Source organism: Malaclemys terrapin, chromosome 7 (assembly GCF_027887155.1).
Source record: "Malaclemys terrapin pileata isolate rMalTer1 chromosome 7, rMalTer1.hap1, whole genome shotgun sequence".
Lineage (NCBI taxonomy): Eukaryota > Metazoa > Chordata > Testudines > Emydidae > Malaclemys > Malaclemys terrapin.
This window is the reverse complement of record NC_071511.1, coordinates 25,583,092-25,608,530: the sequence shown is the minus strand read 5'-3', so window position 1 is coordinate 25,608,530 and position 25,439 is coordinate 25,583,092. Positions and strand designations below refer to the sequence as shown.

Here is a 25,439-nt window from a genome sequence, read left to right as displayed (position 1 = left end):
GAAAGAGGGGACAAATTCTTCTCTTGGAGATGAGCACATAACTCCTGTTTATTTTAGTCAGAGATGTGTGCACCCCATGAATAACTTAGATATAAGGGAATAAATGTCCAGTGAAAGATATATTTTTATGCTGTTTCCTTACAGATAGGTATATTGATAGAAAGAGTCAAATGAAGGAATTATTTAGGTCAGGGGTGGCCAACTACAGACCGCGGGCCAGATCAGGCCCACCAGCCATTTAAATCTGGCCCTCAAGCTCCCACTGGGGAGCAGAGTCTGGGGCTTGCCCCGCTCCAGCGCTCCAGCAGGGTCAGGGGCCGCTCCACATGGCTCCTTGAAGCAGCAGCATGGCCCCCACTCTGGCTCCTCTGCATATGGGTATCCAGGGGGGCTCTGCTCCGAAAGCTGTCCCTGCCCCAAGTGCCACCCCCCCAGCTCCCAAGCTGACCCACGGATTCTGCTAAGGGAAAAATTATCCAGCTACTGTGCACATGCGCACACACACCTGATTGGAATGGACGTGAACAAGCACTTGAAGAAAAACTGACATTACTGTGGAACCAAAGGAAAAAAAATAAATACAATAAAGAATGGCATCTTGGCAAAAGGGTAGCAATTTGTGCAGGTGTATAATCGCAATATATGGGACTCTGCCTAAAACAGAACAGCAGCACTAGATCAATATTATTTACGAGGATAGGATTAAAATTCAAAATGATCTGGACAAACTGGAGAAATGGTTTGAAGTAAATAGGATGAAATTCAATAAGGACAAATGCAAAGTACTCCACTTAGGAAGGAACAATCAATTGCACACATACAAAATGGGAAATAACTGTCTAGGAAGGAGTACTACGGAAAGGGATCTGGGGGTGATAGTGAATCACAAGCTAAATATGAGTCAACTGTGTAACGCTGTTGCAAAGAAAGCAAACATTGTTCTCGGATGTATTAGCAGGAGTATTATAAGCAAGACACGAGAAGTAATTATTCCATTCTATTCCACGCTGATTAGGCCTCAACTGGAGTACTGTGTCCAGTTCTAGGGCGCCACATTTCAGGAAAGATGTGGACAAACTGGAGAAAGTTCAGAGAAGAGCAACAAAAATGATTAAAGGTCTAAAAAACATGACCTATGAGGGAAGATTGAAAAAACTGGATTTAGTCTGGAGAAGAGAGGACTGAGAGGGGACATGATAACAGTTTTCAAGTACATAAAAGGTTGTTACAAGGAGGAGGGAGAAAAATTGTTCTTCTTAACTTGTGAGGATAGGACAAGAAGCAATGGGCTTCAATTGCAGCAAGGGCGGTTTAGGTTGGACGTTAGAAAAACTTCCTGTCAGAGTGGTTAAGCACTGGAATAAATTGCCTAGGGAGGTTGTGGAATCTCCATCACTGAGGATTTTTAAGAGCAGTTGGACAAACACCTGGCAGGGATGGTCTAGACAATACTTAGTCCTGCTCTGAGTGCAGGGGACTGGACTAGATGACCTCTCGAGGTCCCTTCCAGTTCTATGATTCTATGATTTAGATTGTAAGGTCTTTGAAGCAGGAACCTTATCTTCAAACTTGTCTGAAAAAACATCTAGCAAACTGCTGGTGCTTTCTGAAAAAAAATTACTTGATAAAATAGCCTGGAGATAATGAAAAATTTGTTGTTGTTTTAAAAGGAAAGTTTTAAGAACTGGTTTTGCAGACTGCCTAAAATAAATTTTCCTCCATGAGAATGTCAAGCTTTTGCCTGATATGCTTGAAGCTATACTGCCACCTGCTGGCTTAAATGGAGACTGGAAATGATACTGCATTCTATTTTATTTAAAAAATGAAACTTTGCTGTTGGAACACTATATTTGAAGTTCTGAAGAAAGAATATAGTTTGAAAACATACTGACAGATTTAGGACTATATCTCCTTCCCCCACTGCCCTCTGAAGACTTCTCCTCCTCCTGTGGCCATGCAAGAACCAAAGAGAGGACAACGGAAGAGTGAAGAAAAGAAAATAGCTCTCAAAAGACTGCCTTGAGGATCTCCACGCTCCTACCACCATAGAGCAATGGTCTGTGATGCAGTGTGCAGGCATGTGGGGGATGGGATGTGGCCAGGTTAGGGGGTCCATGACTATATAAAACCACTAGCTAAAGTAATCTCCTAGGGATGTAGTGGGTTGAAAGACACTGTAGTAGAGGCTGTGGATGTAATAGTGTTGCAACCCCTGCCATTGGCTAAAAGGGGAAGAGTCTCTTCAGCCTCCTATATCTCCTCTGATCAAACCTTATTTGTTGGATTTTGTGCAGCAAATCAATATTTGGTCAGCATATACAGTAATGATACACCGCAATGCATTGAGCTAGGGGGATGCGTCCCGTGAGGTGCTGAGGAGATTGGGGATAGGGCCAGTCTTACTTAGTCATCTGAAAGATATGCAAATTAATTTACATTCTGTTTGCCTATAGTGGAAATGGGTTATGAACACCAGTGAGGGTGGAAGATACTAAAAGTACCTATGAAGGTTAGAAATATGAGCAGGAACTAACAAAAGAAGAGCCAACCTGCACAAAAAACTATCTGAAACAGCTATTTGATTGAAGGAAGGTGGAAGTTTTAAAGTACTAATTCTGACACAGACGTGCTAATAATAGTGGAAAGAAAAAAATATTATGTTGAAAGAGTGCTTGGCGGGTAAAACATGGAGAAAGACATGTCCTTGTCCTAAATATTTTACCATCTAAATTAGACAGACAACACAGTTCACAAATACAATATATTCTCTGAACAGATGGTCAAACCTCAAAATGGCACAGAATTTTGTTTTAAATATGGATTTTGGTAGATTATCATCTTTGAAATGAAGAAATCTAATTTTCCCCACTATTTTGTTTTCAGATATTCTTCAGATATTCAGACACCTTGATGATCATGAAAATACATCAGCTAGATAAATAAAATAAATTCAGCCAGCCTACAGCTGGTGTCTCTGGCATATCTGAGTGAAAGGCAGAGCTGAAGGAAAGGGGCTGGAACAGAGGAGCCAGCAAAAAAAGCTAAATTGTGTTCTGTAATCAAATATAGCATTTCCTCTATTCACAGAACTTAAATTTAGTTTTAGCAGCTTACTGAGAAAAGTTTCCTGTGTTGATTCTCTTTTCCTTCCTTATCCTGGTCCTTAAATGGAGCTCTTGGATCAAAGGAGTTAGGCACCTAAATACTTTTGAGGATCTGGTCCAAAGTGTCTAAGATTGACTGTTTGGCTTTTTTAGTTACCAGATCAACAATAACACACTACTACGTGGGAAGGTGTATTTGGATGGAAACAGGTGAAAGTCTGTTAAATATGAGATGAGTTAGTATGGCACAGTAATTATCCAAAGTAATTCCAAATAGCATCAGATAAATTGGGTTTTTTGTACACATCAAATCCAGCTTGATTATCCATCATTATCTGACTGCCACTTACTTGTATTGGGACAAATCTTGTGGTCCTTATTCAGGCAAAATTCCTGTTGATTTCAGCGGGAGTTTTGAGTTATACTCCATTATATGATCCATTATATTCAGTCTGGGGGCCAAATACTTACTTTGCATTGCTATTCAGGACACTATTAGAATATGTGCTTACTTCCTTTGAAATCAAGAGGATATAAGCACATTTTATTTTAAGTATGAGTTTAAATGTTGCCTTGAATAGGGATGGACATAAATAGATGCTTAAACGCTTTCCTGAATCAGAGCCTAATGCCCCCTATGAAGTCATAAGTAATTCTCCCTGAAAAAGTAGTAAACACTTCAGGATTCCGATTAAAAAATAATTAAGGTTCCAATTAAAAATAATAGTATTTCTCATATGCCCTGTTATTAAAGAAACTATGTCAAGAAAGCAATAGGTTACAGGGTGCTCAATGTCCTACTCCTGAAACATTTCCCATAAAGCATCATTGATGGCAATACAAAGGTAGGGAGCTGCAATTCTAGCTGTTCAATAGGAGACAAGGAAAGAGGATGGGAAAAGATGGCCAAGGATGAAGTCAGCTGAAGCCTACTACTAAGGAACTGATCCTCAAGGTGATAAGACACCACTTTCAAAACACTGGCCCTTATTTGACCACTTTTAAACAATTAACCCAACATTTTCAAACCTGGCTGACTAGAGCTCATCACCCAACCCATACGTGACATCTAAATGGGAAGCCTGATTCTCAACAGTAGCAAGCAACCATAGCTCCCGATTTATTCCTCTAGCAAAAAAACAATACTTTTGTAACAAGAAAACCCCATACTAAGTAAAGTGTTGATTCTAGTGAAAGTTACTCACATGTGTAACTGCACAACTGGGCCCTTAGTTGTCTATTTTAATATACCATTAATAATTTGGTATAGCACGCCCCCCCCCCCCATTTTTAGTAAGTTGGGGAGTGACAGATTCCCAACCAGTTTGAATACACTTGTATCCCCAATGAACTATTGTGCGCTTTTACTCCACCTCCCAAATATTCTTAAATACTTTTGTACCTACTGCATTTTTCTCCCCAAGCAAAATTAATAATAAAGAACATAATAATAATCATAATAATAATTTGGGCCTGAAGCCAGCACTGAAATCCACACCAGGCTTTGTCCATGCAAACCTCACTGCAGAATTGGGGGGGGTTGTAGTCCCCTCCCCCGGTTGCTATTTTACGCAGGATACAGAACAATACGAATAGTTTTGCATCTACCCCTCCCCCACTCCAATACATCTTAACGCTGTTATGTCCGATTCCCCCCTCCGCCGCCACACCCCGCTACTAGCAGGTCTGTATCTAGGACACCCCATGGGCGCGCGGCTCCCCAGCGGCGCGCCCGGCTGCAGCTATTGGACGGGCCCTGCGAGGCCCCTGCGTCACCCGCTCGGCCGCGCGCGGCTGGGGAGCGGGCGAAGTCCGGGACTCCAGCCCCCACAATGCCTCGCACGCAGGCGAAGCCAGCCCCGCAGTGTAAGGGGCGCTCATTGGCGGGAGGGCCCGAGCCTTGGGGAAGCCAATCACCTCCCGTCTCATTGTGCGGTGGCAGCAACCAACGTACACACACTAGGGCTCCAGGCAGCGGCGTCGGTCTGGCTCCCGCCCCTGGTTGTCGCCGCATCCCGCGGGTGTAGAAGGGGAAGGGCCATGAACCTGGGGTAAGCAGGGCAGTGCCCGGCTTTTGGCTCCTCTGCGCTGGGCGTGTCTGTCCCCGTGGTCTGGCTCCATAATGACCCGCTCCCCAGAGCCGGGCAGGGCTGTGCCTCGCCCCGCCTGCGGCTAACGGGCCACCAAGTCAGGGCCAGGGCCTGCACAACGTTGTAATGTAAAATGTTCGACGGGACGTGATGTGACGTGTCGGCACCTGGGTTTGTTCTGGCAGGTGACGTCTCAGAGACGCCCCGGCAACGTCTGATGCCGCCCGCCCCCCGTCCGTGTTTTGTGTGCTCTGTGTCCAGGGCATTCAGTGGGTTGCTGTGGGCACCTTGTTCTGTGCCTCACGACTCGGTATAAAATCCCTCCCTAGAACCGCGGCTATCGTAACCCTGTAGCGTGTTATTAGAGGTAGTGGCTATTGGAAGTAAAAAATCCGCTAGGTAAGGGAAGGATTCTGACCTTTAGCTGTCAGCCTTTACTCCCAGTTCTTCCAACTAGGATTTTCACGGGTGTTTCCCCCCCCCCCGAGTAAACACTACTTTACGTTACCCATTAGTGATGCTCTCAATGGTCAATTTATGCATGTGGGCAGGGGACTGGACTCGATGACCTCTCGAGGTCCCTTCCAGTCGTAGAATCTATGAATCTATGCATAGTCTACTAATTTCACTTCAGTATCAGAGGGGTAGCTGTGTTAAGCTGAATCTGTAAAAAGCGACAAAGAGTCCTGTGGCACCTTATAGACTAACAGAAGTATTGGAGTATAAGCTTTACGTGGGTGACTACCCACCTCATCAGATGCGTCTGACGAAGTGGGTAGTCACCCATGAAAGCTTATGCTCCAATACTTCTGTTAGTCTATAAGATGCCACAGGACTCTTTGTCGCTAATTTCACTTCGGTTCATCTCAGTATCAGTGGTCCCAAGAGTTCAAAAATCATGATTCAGGCCTCAGACATCATGATCTTAGCATAAAAACAATTAAGTTAAACAAAAATGTGTTCTTTTTATTTACCTGGTAGTGCTCAAGCATTTAGGGTTCATGGTTTCAGGCTTTTGTATGCAACTATGAGGCCTAGAAAGCTCCCTTTTTTTTTTTTAGGAAAGCTAAAATTCACAGATTATCGGATTCTAACAGCCAGGGCTCCAAGAAAAATACCATAAATCAAAAGAGCTGACAACACTCCTGCCTTAATATTAGGATTAATATCTCAAACTGTTTTTGTTTTTTGTTTTCAGTACGAACTGGGATTTCAGTAAAGTAGAGTTGAAATGCTTAAATGTAAGAATGAAAGAAAAAATTGTAAATCTTTAACATTAATTTCCATTCCCTGGAGGTCTCCCTGGTGTTTTTCTTTTGTTTTTGAAGAATCTTCTCTCTCAATGGTATGGGGTGTATTAGACTATGAAGACAATTTAAATTTTTATTTAAATGACAGCTAAGTACTGTTTTTAAAATGTTGGCCTCCTCCTAGTTGTTGCCATCTCTCAGGCTTCTTTGGTGCTGAAATTAACATGGTTTATATTAAGCAACAGAGGGTCCTGTGGCACCTTTAAGACTAACAGAAGGTTTATATTGGTTTATGGTTTATATTGTTTAATATACCTTTCTTTAGTTCACCACTTTATCAATTATCCCATTACCCATCTCTTGGATCAGGTCAGAAATCAGACATGACAAGGTATGAATACAACTCTACCCCAATATAACGTGACCCGATATAACATGAATTCAGACATAACACAGTAAAGCAGTGCTCGGGGGGGGCGACTGCGCACTCTGGTGGATCAAAGCAAGTTCAATATAACGCAGTTTCACCTATAATGCAGTAAGATTTTTTGGCTCCCGAGGACAGCGTTATATCGGGGTAGACGTGTATATTGAAATATGTCAGCCCAGCTTAGATATATATTGAGATGTACAGGCTTAAAAGCACCAGCACTTGAGTAGTATGGCTATCTCCCAATATTTGCATATTTATAAGAAGGAATTGCTTAAGTTTGTATTTAATATAAACATAGAATATGAAATGGTGATATGAGCTAAGTATCTTGAGAGCACCTCTCTCCTTGTGCCATAATCTCACATACTTTGCTGATGATGATTTCAGGTACAGAAGAGTTTAGCTGTTTTTGTTGTTGTTTTACAGAGATGGATTAAAGCTTGAAACTGAAATTTTGGATGGAAAACCTAGGCTAATTTTGGCTTCATATGGTATGATTTTATTAAGTATAATCGTTAAGTTAAATTGTCTCATACATTTTAAATCTCCTTGAAGATAAACAAAATTAATCATATCTTGTTATAAAGGTTAAGTATTAATGTTTTGTATAGCGATATGAAAGAACTATTCAAGGTTTTGATGAAATATTCTGTACATTGTTATTTATGGGTCCTAATATTCACCAAAATGTTACTGGCATGGGTTTGTATTTGACTTTCCATAAATCATGCATTGCCAGCCATATGTACTGTCTGACAATAATGGTTTTGATCATCAAAAATATTGATCAATTGGTAAAGTCTAAGATACTCTCAGCTCAGCTCTCAGCAGTCTTTTGGCTCTTCTTGTGCATCCAGAGATAAATTGACCATTATGATTGACCTGATTTGAGGAATACTTCCATGTCTTTACAATGCTGTATTTAAACAGAGGGAGCATGGTAAAAAAAAATCTTTTTTTGTAAACGTAGTTCCTTCTAAGTTGCAAGACACTGCAGCTTTCTCTGAGGTTTGGAATGAGTCACTAACCACAGGACAAAACTTTGTGAACATTTTTACTTTTAAAAACCAATATATTTAGGCCACCTCTCATTCTTGCTGCTGAGATGCAAAAATCTCTTTTCCAGTATTCGTTCATTATTAAATGGCTTGAATGGAAAGCATTGCTTTTACAGTAATAACCCATCATCTAAGTATATGATCATATTTTGTTAAGAAGGCAACTGGGAACAATTTTGATTTCTTGAAGGGTCAGCTATCCATATTGCTGACTAGCATAGGTATTAGTCAAAAAAATATAAATGCAGGATGTCATAAGTGGAGTGGAAAGTAGCACAGATCAACTCAATAAGTTGTGCAAGTCATTCATAAATAAACCCTAAATCTGATGTTCAGAATAAAACACTAATTTATATCTAAGTATAAATCCCCTTTCCCAAAATCTCCCAGGGTTCACTACATAGCTGACAGAAGCCTGAAGATCTCTGCCTTTTCCCCTCTCTTTAAAGCCATATTTCATCTTCCAAGTTCTGCATTTACGACATTTTTGTCCAGGGAAGACTTTATGGGATTACTTTCTGAGCCAATCAATGCCAGTCAGTCTGCTATAGACATTGTTAACCACTTTAGCATGCTTCCCTCCTCTTCTCTTTTTCCTTCTGGACTGTAGATGCTACATCTGGCAATCTTCCCACCTTTATGGGCCTCAGTGGATTGGAACCAGTAGTCACTCCAGAATGCTCTCACAAAGCAAGATAGAACTCTACCCTTTAGCTGCTGGATTGGCATTAAATTAAAAAAATAAAATATGAAATCTTGTCCAAGAAAAGCTATTTTTATAAAGTTCATGAGACTGATGTAAACAGCAGTGATATTCAGCTAAATTGTATCAGGTTACATTTATGAATTTCAGTTTCCTATACAATACTAAAATTTCCAAACAGCAGTGAGACTTTAATCAGGAACATCTTGTGGTGGCTTAAGACACCCAGTTTCAAAGAAATTATTGTGTGTGTCTTTTACACAGTAACAGTGGAGAGAATAAGCCATTTAAATGAAAAAGAAAATGAGATTGTAGAGTCAGAAATAGAGGCAGGGAGATTCAAAGTCAGGCATACTGGCTAAAGCTACTTTGAATTCATTATTTTTAAACTGACTAGATTTCAGGATAATGGTGCCCCTAAACAGAGGATATTTACTTGTCCCTCATATAGATGCAAGCTGTGCTGCAGTTTCTCTAGCTGTCTGAGTAATCCTCTAGCCCAGTGGTTCTCAAACTTTCCCCTTTCACATAGCAAGCCTCTGAGTGCGACCCCCCCACCCCCTTATAAATTAAAAACACACTTTTTTACATTTAACACCATTATAAATGCTGGAGGCAAAGTGGGGTTTGGGGTGGAGACAGACAACTCGCAACCCCCATGTAATAACCTCACGACCCCCTGAGGGGTCCCGACCCCCAGTTTGAGAACCCCTGCTCTAGCCAAACCCTAGATTCCACCTTTTCACAGTAAAAGGAAGGCCACAATAAAACAAATACTTACCAAAGGGGTCTTTCCAGGGGATGTTTCCACTCCTCACTGGAGAGATACTGTTAGCAGCCCTACTCTCTACAGGTCTCCCTCTTTCGAAGCAGAACAGCATCACAAAAAATCTTACTTCCTCCAGTTTCTCAATGTTATGAGGGCAGGAACCATATACTCCTGCCTCCTGTCCCAGCATTCCTTGCTTTATAGCCTGTTATTCCCATGGGCTTTCTGAGAACTTCAGTTCCTGCTTATTTGGTTCTGGACTGGTGAGCAGAGCCCACCAGGACAACAAACTCCCTCTTCTCCCCCCCTCAAGTAAGGCAAGAGGCCACGGAGCCTACTGGGAACTATGATCCCAAAATACCTTCATTTCAGGCTGAAACTGAAAACAGGGCAGTGCTGGACATGAGGCCTGTCCTTAAGGGACAGCACACCTGGTTACAGGGCCTTAGGAGCATAAAAATTAATGTAAATATGAATGTAAGGATATTTATCTAGAATGGAAAATCATTATCAATGAGGTTGTTTCCACTGGGGTCCCACAAAGATCTGTCTTTGACCTAGTGCTGTAAATGATCTTTATCAAGGATCTGGAAGAAAATATAAAGTCATTGCTGGTAATATTTACACGAGTAGGGCCCTACCAAATTCACAGCCATGAAAAACGCACCACAGACTGTGAAATCTTGTCTTTTGTGTGCTTTTACCCTATACTATCCAGATTTCACAGGGGAAACCAGTGTTTTTCAGATTGGGGGTCCTGACACAAAAGGAAGTTGCAGGGTGGTCACAAGGTTATTTTAGGGGGGTACAGTATTGCCACCCTTACTTCTGTGCTGCCTTCAGAGATGGGCAGCTGAAGAGTGGCGGCCCTTGGCTGGGTGCCCACCTCTGAAGGCAGTGCCCTGCCAGCAGCAGTGGAGAAGTAAGGATGGCAATACCATACCATGCCATCCTTACTTCTGCGCTGGTGCTGGCAGTGGCTCTGCCTTCAGAGCAGGGCTCCCTGCCAGCAGCCGCCACTCTCCAACAGCCAGCAGCAGTGCAGAAGTAAGGGTAGCAGTACTGCAACCCATAATAACCTTGTAACCCCCTCCCAACTCCTTTTTAGGTCAGGACCCCTACAATTCAATACCATGAAATTTCAGATTTAAATAGCTGAAATCATGAAATTTATGATTTTTAAAATCCTATGACTCTGAAATTGACCAAAATGGACCGTGAATTTGGTAGGGCCATACACATGAGACAAAAATTACCAGAGCAGTAAATAGTGAAGGGGACAGGTCAGTTATACAGACAGCCCTGGGTTGCTTGACAAGATGGACTCATTTGAACATATTTTTTAAAGAATTTCAAATGCAAGGTCATAAGAACAAAGAATGTAGGTCTCACTTACAAGATAGAGGCCTGTATCCTGGAATGCCGTGACACCCAGAAGAACTGTAGGGGTAATAGTAGATAATCAGTTGAACATGGGATGCTGTAGCTAAGAGGACGAACACCATCCGTGGATATATAAGCAAGAGAATATCAAGTAGGAATGGGGACATGATATTACATCTGTATACAGCATTAGTGAAACCATTACGGGAATGTTGTATTCATTTCTGGTGTCAGCACTTCAAAAAGTATGTTGAAAAATTGGAAAGGGTCCAGAAAAGAGCTACCAGAATAATTCAAGGTCTGGAAAACATGCTTTATAGTAAGAGACTAAAGAAGATCAATCTGTTTAGTTTATCCAAGAGAAGGTTAAAAGATTACTTGATTACAGTCTACAAGTATTTACATAGAAAAGAGATTTCTGATAGTAGGTGCTTCTTTAAATCAATCAGTAAAAGGGCAACTTAGTATGTGGCAAGCCAGGATGTGACTATACAACACTCTAGCCTACCACATACTAAGGGCTTGTCTACATGGTGCAGAAAAAGTGCTCTAGAGGAATGCAATTCGTAGAATGCTCTAATGTGTTGCGTTCTAACTGCCCCCAGTAGATCCTGCACAGAACTATGTTATCACAAACTAGGTACTTTTTAGAATGGGCCAGCAGGGTCTATGCAGGGCAGTTAAGGTGCTCTACAATTCATACCCCCTAGAGCGCTTTACCATGCTGGGTAGGCAAGCCCTAAGTGGACTCTGCTGCTGCACACTAAGGACAAAGCACACTTTGGAACTTTTAGTGTGCAGTAGTAGGGTCCACACAGCAAGTCTCTATACAGCAAGCTAGTGGGCCGTACATTCATTCCATGGCTTGTGGCGCACCAAGTCTTTGTGTGGACAAGCACAAAGGTATAATAAGATCCTGTGGTTAGAAGCTGAAGGCTAGATAATTCAGACTAGAAATAACATACACATTTTTTTAAGAAAGAGGGTTATTAACCATTGGAACCTAGGTTTGTAATGAATTTTACCTCAGATGAAGTATTTAAATAAAAAGACTGGATATCTTTCTAAAAGTTTACTGCCTCTAACAAGTTTTTGATGCAGAAATTACAAGTAAGGTTCTTTGGACTGCATTAGGCAGGAGGTGAGACTAGGTAACCATAATAGAATAATAGATTTTAAGGCTAGGTGGGACCATGAATTTCTCAGGATGTGGTTTTCAAGGAAATTATTGTTGATTATTGAATATTTTTCTCATGTGTATATTTTGTTTTATTTGTTTTACAGTGGGTAAATCAAAATCCACAGTTAAGGTAAGTGGAGTAATGATTCCTTGATTTTTAGATAAGAACCAAAAATACAATCGTTAATATCTTTTCAAAATGTGTTTAAATAGTGATTTCTGATGTGTCTAAATATCTGTGGTCAATGTTAACTATGAAAGAATGAAGTTCCATTGACAAAACTCATGGTAGCTGACAAAATAGGTAGGATTAATATGACTTGAACCTCTCTATCTCTGGAAAATACTCTGCATGCAATATGCCTAAAACTTAAATTCTCAGAAGAGAGATTGAAAAAAAGACAGTAGTACAATGAACTACATTGGATAACGTTCTGATGATTAAGTGATTAGTTGGAAGCCACACAGACTCTGGCTTCAGAGCTGGGTACTGAAGCCAGATTTTCTTGAGTCTCATTCCAGTATCTTAACCACAAGGCCATCCTTACTTTTTGTATGACCTAGAAGGGAGCAAGATTTGAGATGGAGAAGCCAAAGGAGAGGATGTTTCAGTAGTTAAGGCAAGAGAGAACCAAAGCATAGACAAATATTACAGCTGAAGGGAAAATGAGTGTGAGAGAGAGATATTTATATAGTACAGAACAAAATAAGGTTTGGCAACATACTGATGTGTGGGGAGAAGAGGAGAAAAATATGCATGGTTCCAGCAGCCAAACTTTAGAAGTTTCATTTTTAGCCATGTTTAATTTGAAGAAAAGCAACATGACTTTCAGGAAAAGATGATAAAGAGTAGTGTGCCTGAATAGAGGTGGAGAGGTCATGAGTAAATTGAGAGTCATCATCAGCATAGAAATGCTAAGCAAGATCATGGGAGCAGATGAAGTCACCCAAGAACATACATAGATACAGGGGTAGAAAGAGAGAGCGGGAATCAAGGGAGATCTCTGGGAAACTCCAGCAGAGAGGTGGAGAAGAGGATCAAAGGAACTCCGATGCAGTTAATACATAGCAACAGCCATTGTAATGAAATAGCCGCCTTGCCTTTTGTCATTCTGAAACCTTACTTAGAAACAAATTGTGCCTTCAGATGCTTGCATAAAATACCTGTTCATATCTGTAAGAGTTGCACATGAGTCTTTTGAGGGATGAATTTGCCACTTACTGTCGACCATAATAGCTCAGCCTGAGATGACTTGTTCTGATTTCTATGGGTTCAAGGTTGCCTTGGGGATGGGATAGGATGGAGGAGGTGAGGAAAAATAATTTTTTACTATGCACATGACTTCATACAATTACAAGATTGTTAAATAATACTGTGGTTTTACTTCAGTTTGCAGAAGAGAGTAGTTTATCTTGGGTAAGTGTGTTTTTAAAGAATACTTACCTGAAAACTGTCTTTTTCCCCAGGACTCACATCTGCCTGAGCCCTTCATACCTGATCAGATAAATGTGACTATAACAAGTTTAGTGCCCTTGCATTTATGATGCTTACCCAGCCGGAAGACATTCATACAACTCTATCCCATGACATAATATTGAAATCATTGGGCCCATTATTTGAAAGGAGACTAGATTATGCCTGGCATCCAAGAGGTTAAAGGAAAATTATCCTGTTTTGTTCACCAAAGGGTTTGAAAGCTGACAGTTGAATGCAAATACATTCTAAATTGGTGCTTCTGATCAGAATCAGATTATTCAAATTTTATTCTGATTTTTTGCTAGCAGCAACCATAATGCAGAAGAGGGATTATTATCTCTAATACTGACAGTATGGTACAAGTGACCATACTGTAAAACTAATTTCTATATTGTTGCTTTAGACATTCATATTCAAATTAAAAAATTAACAGTAATGCACACTTTGGAGCCAAATCCTCCTTTCAGTTACATTAGTATTCATCTGGAGTCATTCCCTTTAGTGAACTAGATTTTCTACTAATGTAACGGAGAACAGAATTGGCTTTTAATATTTGGATATGACAGATAAAAAAAATGTGCTTTTACTACCTGAAGGAAGGAAAAGACTAAGGGTACGTAGTTTATTTACTTTAATATCCTATGAAAGATAAAACTGTTATTGTTTTAACAGATGGATAATAAAGCTAAAATCCTCAAACATACATTGAGAACAAAACAGTCTGGACATGTTCTGAAATCAACACAAAATTCCTGTGTCAAGCATGAACATATTTTAGCAAAACCCAGAAGTGGATCAAGATGGTCAGCAATAAAAGGTGAAAAAAACTGTGTGACTTTGTCATCATCTAAAGATTCATCAAAGGAATCCTTAAATAAAAACCATGCTTTGATTATCCAAAAAGACAACACAACTGGAATGCCGGATTTACAGAACCCTAATAAAATTGCTGTTAAAAAGCCCAAACAGAAGTCTCAAAAACCTCATATCTCAGGTGAAGATCTAAGGAACAATTTGGTGTGTTTAACACAAGAGCAACTTGAACAGATTCTGATGACTGTAAAACAAGGAACCAAAATTGAGTCCCAGGCCCAGGAGGAAAAGCAAGAAGAAACAAGTAAGATATATATCCTGCAGCAAAAATGAAATTTACTCTTACTGGTAGCTTTTAGAAGGTTTGTATTATGGAAATTAATAGCAGATTTTTGAAATAAAAATGAAATGCTTTAACTTTGGATTTAAATTTCAGGGAGTCTGCTCAATAATTAAATGTACAGTTTTAAAACAAAAGTTATTTCGTATTTATTAAATGTCAAAGGCACTTTTTGAGTAAAAAGAAAATATTTTAATTTATTTTTAAAAGGAACATTTTCCATTATAAATTAAAAACTACAAAGCCATCTCTAAGTTATTACTGTGAATTTACACACTTGTTAAAATTATCTTCTGATATATATAGTCTTCAGTTATGTAAAGACTCAGTCAGATACTTGTGTTTTGTTGGGAAACTAATTTATCTCGGGTCTGTTTTATCTAAATGTATAAAGATTTACAAGTTGTTCCTCTAAACAAGAGGCTGTCTCTAGACGTGGAATACAGTATTTAGACATGATCCTAAAATAGGTAATTGAAAATTCTCTCTCAAGCACATTACTTAAAGAAAATAAACAGGAAAAGATCACAAGTGAGTAGGGATTAAATCCTCCCTCCCAGAGGATCCAACATAGAACTGTTTTGGAGCAGACTTGTTTGGGAGGGTGAGCAGAGGTAAGTGCTGTATTCGGCCTTGATCTTGCAAATGTACATCCATTTAACCTTTTGCACAAGGAGCTGATCTGATCCACTACTGAATTCATTAAGATGCTGCATTAAGTGAGTGTTTGTGGGGTCTGGGCCTTTGACAGTTGCATACATTTGAAGATTTTCTTTTTCATGTGTGTGAGTGAGAGAGAGAGAAATATTTGGAAGTCTGTGTGCCCAGTTAAAAAGACCTGACTTATTCCACCCCAAAGCCAGTTTCATGCTCCAGGAGATTGTGTGATGGGTGTAATATCATAGTACATACTGGAACATATAATGAAGGTGCAGCTCTGTTGGCTTCACTAGAGCAACACCAGTTTATGCCAGCATTTGGCCCTAAGTGTGTTTGTTGAAAGTCTTAACTAACATGCCAAATATGATTATGTTCAGTGATGAGGCCACCAGTTCATTAGAAACTAAACTGAGGCCACCAGCTCATTTCAGTTGCTATGATCTTGTTCCTGGTTCCAACTAGTGATGTAGGTGACCTGGATTATTTTAAAATAAAGCTAGATTTGACACTGACAAGTCTTCCCACAAGGAAGTAATACCATCACTTTAGGATCTATTCTTATTTTACTGAGAGAAAAGGTTCATATAGCCTATCCATGTGTGAGACTGTGACAGAATCTGTGAGTGAAACAATCATATTGATTAGCCAGAACAAACTGATTTTCCCTTAGTCCTGTAGAAAACATTAGATAATATTAAGACTATTGGTAAAAATTGATTACATATCACCGAGAGGAAGAGGAAATCAATTTTCTTGTTTCAGACAATTCCTGAGTACCTGCTACATTAATCAGAATTATACTTGGAAGTCATAAGTCCAGTTTGACCATGCAGGATATGAATAACTCCCATTAATGCCAATGAAAGTTATTCTTAACCTGCAGGTGGGGGATGGGTGAGTGTGTGCACGCGCAAGAGGATCTCATCTCTCAAATTTAGGTCCTGATCCTATAAGCCCTTTGTGTGCTGAACTCCCCCTAAAGTTCCAACTGTGGATTGCTGCAGGATCAGCTCCTTAATTTTGTAGCCATAGTTGCTTTTACAAAATGTATGTTAAGATTGAGATTATGAAAAAATTGGTCTAACAGTTTATCAGAGGAAATATAAAAGCCAAGTTTTTTTTTTAATTCCTTTTTGGAATGAACACAGTATCTATATTTCACACTGAATTGTTACATATGGGATTGTAGTTTAGCTACCAATACTATCATAACTATAGCTCTAATTGAAATCAATCTCAGATCTGGGTCAATATTTTCAAATATGTCATTAGGAACTCTTGATTATGTTAAGCAATGATATGTAAAAAATTCTAGGTTTGGTTTAGCTGTGAAATGGAGCAGTTGGCAAATCAGTTCAAACCAACTATTGTCACATACTGCTTTATTTTCTATTTTAAATATTGTCTTCAATATTTTTGTACATTTAAGGTATTTTATTTTATCCTAATACTCTTGCCTATATTTCTGTGGGAAAAAAGCACCCAAACACTTTATGTATTCTATGTTTTCTAAAAATAATTATTTTTTAAAAGTCTACTTTTGTGATTAGAGCAAGGAAGAGTGATGGAGATACACCTCTACCCCAATATAACGCTGTCCTCGGGAGCCAAAAAATCTTACCGCATTATAGGTAAACCGCCTTATATCGAAGTTGCTTTGATCTGCCGGAGTGTGCAGCCCTGACCCCCCCCCCCCCCCCCCCCCCCCCCCGTGCGCTGCTTTACCACGTTATATCCGAATTCATGTTATATCGGGCCGCATTATATTGGGGTAGAGGTGTAACTGCTTTTAAAGCTATTGGTAGTTGTTTAATCCCCTGTGTGCCTCTGCAAGAACAGACATCTTTCATTTGTTTTCCCTAAAAACAGCATCCACCATTGATTTTAGTTTCTTTACTTATTACATTATGAAATGGGTATAACCTGGGCTTAAATAAATGGGTTGAAAAGAGTTAGTGTTCCATGTCTGAAGACTGTACCCTATTGAGACACTTCTTAAAAGAAGTTTGTTTTTGAAAGAGGTACAACTTAAAGATTTTGACCCTCTTTTGATACACAAGTTTAGAGTCTCCGGGCATGTTAAGAGTAGTTTTCAGATAATTTTAATGACACCTTGTTATTAGTATTATGCGTATCACAGTAGCACTGTGAGGTCCCAGCCAAGATAAGGGCCATTCTAATAGATGTTGTTCATATACATATTAATAAACAGTTCCTATCCCAAATAACTTACAGTTTCAGAAAGAAAAAAAGGGTTTGGGAGAAAGGAAGCAATATTTATCCTTGCTTTACAGTTGCAGAACAGTCACAGAAGGATTAAGGGACTTGCCCAAAGTCACAAAGTAATTTGTAGGACAACTGAACCAAGGTCTCCTCAGTTCTACTAGTCCAATTTCTTAACCGTAGTGCCATCCTTCCTATCACATTCCCTGGTGCACAAGATAACATCTTACTGCAAACACATTTACCAGCGTTTGTGCCCTTAAAATAACTAGGTTACTTAAGAATATTCTAAGTAGACTCTTGGAAAGCAAAATTGCAAGCAACTCCATCAACAATTAGTGCAGAATTGAATCATGTTAGGCATTGCACTGTGTTGAAGTTATGTGGCATTGCACCAGGCCAGCAGGAGGTCTAGAAATCATTATACCTCAAGGAGACAATACCTCGCCAGTACTCAGGGGAAGTGCTTCCATTGCTTAATGTCACTCCCCTGTATGTGCACCCCTTCTGAGGTGCGGTACTTAGTAGTTCTAGTGTTCACGTGAGCTTCCACTAATTTGAATTAGCCAGGTTCTACTGTTCATATAAACTATTGTATACAATGTGGAGTGACAATCTAGTGCCATATTTATTAACATGTACATTTTACTTTGTAGGCCAAAACAAAAACTCTGATAGTAGCACTGCTGCTAATCAGGCCCCACAAGAGGAGAACATTATGGGATTACTCCAAAAAGCTGATGAAGTTTCATCTGTTCCAAATGAAAATAATTATGCCTCAGGCAGAAAACAAGCAGCTTCTGAGCAGACTGAACAGAAAGTTATGTATGTAGACCTGTTAATTATCATTCAAAATATTTTTTTATTCTTGTATCCTATATTAAACTTTTAATATTAGTACATTAGTAATGAAATGGATCCTGAGTAGTTCCAATGTAAATTAATAGCTAATTTAAAATTAGGCACCTTGACTTTTAAAAATAAATTAATTTTGTTTTTTTCTTCAGTAAGAATTCATGGAAACCAGCTGACATGTTTAGTACCCTAGGTGAAAGAGAAGAGGATAAAATTTTGTTAGACGCAAAGAAGTCCCAGTGGAAGAAGGAACTAGGTACGCATTAAAATATAATTTGCCATATTTATATTAAGGTATTATGTTGTAGCATTGGTCACTTAATATAGACAAAGCTTCAATTTTTTTCTAGTTATAAAGGTTTCAATCTATTGATAGGACTAAAGTTTAAAAGCATTTTAAATATTCTCCATCAGTTTGTGTTTTTTCTGTTTGTAAAAAACATTTGCTTGAGCTTCTAATTAGACTAGGCTAAAATAGCTTTTTATTTTTAAAATCTTTCCTTGTTTTGTTTCAGACAGAATTTACATGCATGTAGATTAAGATATATTCATCCTTGCACTGGTGCCTACACCAGGGCAGGAATTGACAGGAGTCAGCTTATGACTTGTCTTCCCTATGCAGCATATACAAGTGGAGCCCTTGGAGTAGGCTAAGGCATTCTACATAACTTTCATTCCTGTTGCAGTAGCTTTTGTGGGCCCTGGCATGGTCAGAGAATGATCAGGGCACTGGTCCATCACAATCATTCCTCCCCTTGTTCTTCCTCCTTCCACCACAATCCTTCCTCCCCTAGTCTGGTCCTATCTGGAGAATGCTTCTTGGATGTGGACCTCCAGCAATAACAGCACTGAGGCTCTCTGTGCTGCAGATATTTTCCTGAGGCCTGATGCCTGCCCTTTGGCTCTTTTGCTGCAGCCTAGCTGGCTCTAAGGGGCGCAGCATAGCACTGATCCACAGGTTTCAACTACTGCTGCAGAGTAGGCAGGTAGAAAGCAAATACTGTTTTGGTAAGGAGAGGGAAAGCTGTAGAAAGGGATATGAATTTGGTCCCTTCCCCCATTTTAAATAGACTTGTAGGAATTTATACTCATTCCTGGCATCCAAATTCTGAACACCATTGTGGTGTAAGCTTTTTTTAAACATAACTGTTGATATTTGTCTTTGAATCAATGTTTTCAGGAGAATAAGATCATCTAAGATTACTGGAAATTCCTAATGGAATAATGAAGCCATTAATTCCGATAGAGCAGATTTTGTTTAACCGGGATGTAAACTGTCCGGACAAAAACCCCTCCAAAATCTCCCACCATATTTCTGGGTTTGATTTTGCATGATACACCAATTCTAACCTGGTGTAACTTATTTGGTTTCAGTATAGTCATACTGGCACAAAACTAACAATGAAATAAGAATTCAGGACCTCTGCTATTTCTTAAGCAACAGATGCAATATTTTTGATAAATATTTTCCTGAGTCACTGATAGTCCGTCACAGTTTTAACCTCTCCCAATAAAGATTTCCCAGTTGTCTCCTGTTTCCACATCCTCTGCAGCCATATTTCTCATAGGCGGAGCCTTTCAACACTTAGAACAAACATCTGGTTAGAAAGACTAATCAGGCAAAGCCCAATTACCATCTTAAGTGGCTTACACTATATTTTTTATATTACTAGATTGCATATTATTCTTTTTTGAAATTGCAATTATTTATATTTACTTATTCTAAAAAAATTGTTTTAAAGATGAACAGATAGCTTTAAAGAAGAAATTAAAAGAAACTTTGGAGCGACAGACGAAATACTACCATTGGGAGAAAACGGATGGCGATGGTGATAAAACCCATTTGGAAAAACTGAAGCCAGTTAATCAAGCTAAAGTAAGGCTAGCAAGGAACCATTCAATAAAAGAAATGTGTGTCTTAGAGAACAAATTGATTTTAGTTTTTTATAGTGCTATATTTTGTTCATACTTCAAAATTGCTCTATAAGAGTTTGTTTTCAATGTGTATCCACTGATTACTTGTAAAATCTGCATTTAGGGATAAATCCCAGCACACAGGTCATGTTAATAGGCTGTGCACATGTAGATTCCTTTTCCTCTCCCTAATAGAAAAACGGTAACAGAGATCTTTGTATGTCCTAACAGAGTCCTGAAGGACTCTATATGAAGCCCTTATTGTGTGGGTGGAGGTGGGGTGGGGGGAAGTGGCCCCAGTGGTCCCATGTCCACTCTCTCTGGTCTGTCTTGCATTAGACCCCCTCAGTGTTGCCACAGAAACCCTATGTAGAGCTTCTTGTCAAGTGAAATCAGCCTCTTAGCCTCATACTTTGCCTATAATTTGCGACTTTGTTCATACTGTAACTATCATTTAATTCCTACCTCTGTACTTCTTTCATTCTGGCATTTCTTATTAACCTTTATTCTTAATTTGTTGACTTTTTCCTCTTTCATTGTTCTGTGGTTTGAGAAGAATAAAACAGTATAGTTATGATCAGTCAAGCAATACTTAGGTTGTTCATTAATTTTGGTGTTTAACACATTTGCCTTCTTGTGCAAGTACAGTATGTAGAACCAATTAGATTAAAGACAAGTTCAACTATAAGAATCTACATATCTAAACCAATATTTAGTCTGAGTGGGATGGATCCTCTACTAATAGAAAGGAAAACAAATTCAGTCACTCTACCTTAATCTTATCCAAGGATTTGGTACCTAATATGTCTTGACTTAGGAAGCATGACTTTTTTGGACGTTTAAAAATATAATTGCAACCTGATAAATAATTGCATACCTGATAATGGCATCCTCTTGGGAACATAACCAGGGTGGACTGGGTTTCATTCTGTCCATTTCATTGGACCCTGCCAAGCAGAATTCTCCAGATTGTAGCATCTATCAGCATTATGGCATAAGCAGGCTATTGCTTTCCTATGTAGCATTCAGAATCCTTTGAAAGTTGTCCATCTTGGACCCTAAGAATTGGGATTTATTTGACTTTTTTTTTTTCTGATTGTTGGACAGTGGTAACTGCATGTACATTACATATTTTGGTAGAAGTTTCTATGAACTGCAGCTTGTACAAACCTAAAGTACAATTTATTTAAAAATACTTTTTAAAATGTGTTTATATTGAAAGAATCAACCCCAAAAAAGTTAAATTGAGTATTTTAAATCACCAAGACACTATTATTTGCAGATGACATTTCCAGCTGATTTGAGCATTGCTACTGAGGAAAACCACATTTTTAGAACCACTTTGGTCACAGAGGCTAGTGAAGTTGCACCCAGTGTTTCAAGTGGACCAACTGGACAGTCATCTAATTTCAGTTCTCCTGACTTGCCAGCTGCCATTCGTACAGCATTTGTGTTAGGGGTAAGACTAAGTTGCATGCAGTATCTTGTCTTTAAGAAGAATTTACTATTGTGGATGTGTATCTGCATTAAGCAAGCCTGTTCCAAACTTTTTTCCCCCTATCATTTTTATTGCTTCATTTGAATCCACTGTTTACAAGGATATTGATGTTATGAGGTGTTTCTGTGAAATCGTGCATTTTTAGTAGATATTTTTAGAGCTGATGTTAATAGGATTGACATCAAGGAAAGTACTTGATTCGTGAGCCAATCCCTGTATGTAGCTCGTAATACAAAAATGAAGGAAAATTAGGAGGTTAAATAAAATCTAGCAAACGTAGAAATTAACTATGGCTGAAGATATCAATAGAAATAAAAATGAATAGAGAGTTTATCATCAGCTGCATTTTACAGTGCATGTTATGAAGACCTTGATGGGACAATTAATTTGGGCCAGATAGTATTGAAAATGAAGTCTGTTATTTTACACCAGATAGAACAGCAGTATGTGAAGTAATGCAGGTATTCATGAATGGCAGTACTACTTAAAAATGAGAAATGGGGGCTGAGGGGAGGCAGGCAGTTACTCTGCTGCAGGTAAAAGACTAGTATCTGTGTCATTTCAGGAAGCTACACCAGTGGAGCACCCCTTTAGTGCCATGAAACGAGAACAACAGAAGAAGTGGCTTCTAGATCTGGACAAACAAAAAGAAGAGGCTAAGCTACGAAAAATAGAGGAAAAACATAATTTATCAAAGGTAGCTGTAATTTAGAGGGGTGATTTGGAATAAGAAAAGGTCTGTTTTTTAACTTTCTCTTTCAATTCTGCTGAAGTGGAAGTCTATCAACAAACTGTAGATCACACCAACTCTGAAAGCCTGACAATAAGCATCCACAACTCCTATTGATTTTGATCGGAGTTGTGGGCACCAAGTACCTCTGAAAAATCAAAAGTGAAATCTTGGTCCATTCAAACTCAGTGGTCAAATTCCCATTTACTTCACTAGGACCAGGAGTTTACCCCAAGTCTTTATGACATTCAGAGAGCTCTAACTAAACAACCAGCCAGTAACGGCAGAAATAGCATTCTAGTACTTTGACAGTAAAGGGAACAAAGAGTCCATTCTAAGTCAGCTCATGTGTGTGTTATTTCTGTAGTCCTTCTGTACATTACACCAAAAGACTTATAGAAGAAAAATTCTTTCCCCAAATACCCTACTGTAGCTCTTCATCTGAGTCAGACAGCTTACCTCCCTTAGGGGACAAGAAACTCAAAGAAGAGTGGGAGGAGGATTGAAAACATTTTTTCAAATTTCCTTTTTTTCCTGGACTCCTTGCTTCTCTTGGCTCTCTAATATAGGACTAAAACTTTTTCTGCCAGAGAAGAGGATTTATGCTTCTGGGAAGTGACCCCGTGCAAGATTTTATATGGGATGTGCTAGTTTCTTTTCTTCAGAAGGCAAACACTAAGGGAACATTCCCCCAATCCTTCCAAAAAGGCAATTCCTTCTGGAAGTTAGGAGAGTCAAATGCGAAAACTGTATATATACACCCATGGTAGAGAAGATCCACAGGGGAAACCTTGGTTCCTTTGGCTTGTGTGGGTGTCATGTCAGAATGCCCTTTTGACAGACTAGGGCCAAAAAAAAATAAAAAAATCTCTAGGTGGTTATGTGGGAGGGAAACAAGATACCTCCTCCTCAAAAACCTCAGACAGCACAATGAACAATGTACCAATGCCTATGGCCAGGATCTTTGTGATTTGTTAAAGTGCATGTTTGTGGAGGAGACTGAAAGACGCTCCGTGAAAAGGCTTCATACATGGAACACCTCTTGTTGTTGATGAAGTGTTTCTGTGCAGGCTCTACTGCCTGGCTGAAAAATTGGGGGGACGGAAGAGAATTCATAGTAGTGAGGATCCCTGCACCTAGCATGCCGACTGCTGTCCCAGAATGAAAGTGCAGGGGGATGGATGTGGGCTGGTGAGAAAGAATACGAATACTTGTTCTGATATGTGCCCACAAAAAATGTTTAAGAAAAGCTTTCTGTCACCCAAAAGAACTTGCTGCTGCTCCTCATTCATGCTGCTAGAGAATATCTGGGGAGCCAGACAAAGCTGCATGGATGAGTGACTAGGATGGTAACCAATCAACTGAGCAGCTTGTAGGACTAATTGACAGCATGAAAAATAATATACATCAAGATAAGGTTGCAAAGAAAGCTGTATGGAAAACCCTGTACTAGTATTAACTTATTTTATACAAGACTGAAAGATTCTTGACAAATTTAACTTTTTCACTTGCTAATTTTTGAGTCTTGCCATTGCAAGTAGAAATGCATTGTAAATGATTTTTCACCAAAAAGATCTGGTTTTAATTTTGGTCTGCTTCAGGTCAGGTCACTTTCATATGAACCAGTTTTCCTATTTCTAGAATTAACTACTCTATGTGGCACAGCACCATAATAGAGCTTTAAAAACGCAAATCCTGCTGTTTAGCTTTTATCAAAATATTTAGTTAAAAGTACTTTATATGACAGTGTAACTGAGTGTATTTCCATTTTCTTTATTGCTTCATATCTGTTTAGGCTGAGGAGCATGAGAGATGGGCAGTGCATTTTGATTCTTTAAAGAACTACCCTCGTGCTAATCCACAACACCCCATAAATGGAACATACACCAAGCAGCCTGAAATTCTTTGCCTGTCCCCCGAATCTCAGGCCCTGACTGCTGTTATTCATCCTTTTACACCTGCAGCTTTAGGCCATCTCATACATTCAAAGGTGGAGAATGTAGAAAAAACTGTTGAGAACACTACTTCGGAACAAAGTCAAAAAGCCAGGTGAGTGCATGTCTCAATTACAGTAGTCTTCCCAATCAATTCATTTCTGGAATGTCTTTAGAAGTTAATAAGTCTCTGAATTTGGTATTTACTCCTCTCTTCAGGAAATTGTATGGTTCCCTACTGAAAAAGAAATGTATTTCAGTTATTCACTAATAAAATTTACTGGAAATAAACATTCTTATGTTCAATTTCATTACAGTAACTCCTTATTTAATGTTGTAGATATGTTCCTGAAAAATGCTACTTTAAGCAAAACAATGTTAAGCAAATCCAGTTTCCCCATAAGAATTAATGTAAATGGGGGGGTTAGGTTCCAGGGAAATTTTTTTCACCAGACAAAAGACTTACACACAGTATAAGTTTTAAACAAACAATTTAATTCTGTACACAGCAATGATGATTGTGAAGCTTGGTTGAGGTGGTGGAGTCAGAGAGTGGAAGAGAGTGGGATATTTCCCAGGGAATGCTTTGCTGCTAAATGATGAACTAGCGCTCAGCTAAGCCCTGCAGGGTTAACACATTATTGTTAATGTAGCCTCACGCTCTACAAGGCAGCATGAATGGAGGAAGGAGACAATAGATGCATGGCAGTGTCTGCAAACATTTCCTGCGGAAACTGAATGTGATGATGAACCTACGCTATCCCACTGGAGTGCACCACTCCCTCCACTTTCCAAAGTCCCTGGGGTGCATGTGCGTGTGAGACAGAGACACACGCAGAGAGAGAGAGAGAGAGAGAGAGTGTGTGTGTGAGGTATTGCCCCTTTAAGTACGCTGACCCCACTCTAAGTACACTGCCTTTTTAAGTAGATCAGCAAGTTGAGACAGCAGCTGCTGCCAGCAAGCTCCTTCCATCCTGAGCCCTTTGGTGTCCTCCCCTTGCTCTGTGGAGATGGGGTACAGGAGT

The 25,439-nt window shown here is 39.4% G+C and overlaps 1 protein-coding gene and 1 long non-coding RNA gene across 2 annotated transcripts in view; one reads left to right on the top strand and one right to left on the bottom strand.

The window, feature by feature from the left end:
* The window catches only part of LOC128839974 (uncharacterized), a 32,889-nt gene extending 27,750 nt beyond the window's left edge, over positions 1-5,139 (bottom strand). Inside the window, exon 1 of the long non-coding RNA XR_008445579.1 lies at positions 5,059-5,139. This is a non-coding gene — a long non-coding RNA (uncharacterized LOC128839974). The remainder of the gene's footprint in view (positions 1-5,058) is intronic.
* CCDC66 (coiled-coil domain containing 66) overlaps positions 5,056-25,439 on the top strand; it is a 69,783-nt gene continuing 49,399 nt past the window's right edge. Inside the window, exons 1-10 of the mRNA XM_054033357.1 lie at positions 5,056-5,155; positions 7,304-7,368; positions 12,075-12,100; positions 14,120-14,564; positions 18,140-18,308; positions 18,491-18,594; positions 20,081-20,214; positions 21,535-21,711; positions 22,316-22,447; positions 24,276-24,529. Of these exons, the coding sequence (XP_053889332.1) occupies positions 5,145-5,155; positions 7,304-7,368; positions 12,075-12,100; positions 14,120-14,564; positions 18,140-18,308; positions 18,491-18,594; positions 20,081-20,214; positions 21,535-21,711; positions 22,316-22,447; positions 24,276-24,529 (1,517 nt within the window). The 5' untranslated portion in view covers positions 5,056-5,144. The remainder of the gene's footprint in view (positions 5,156-7,303; positions 7,369-12,074; positions 12,101-14,119; positions 14,565-18,139; positions 18,309-18,490; positions 18,595-20,080; positions 20,215-21,534; positions 21,712-22,315; positions 22,448-24,275; positions 24,530-25,439) is intronic.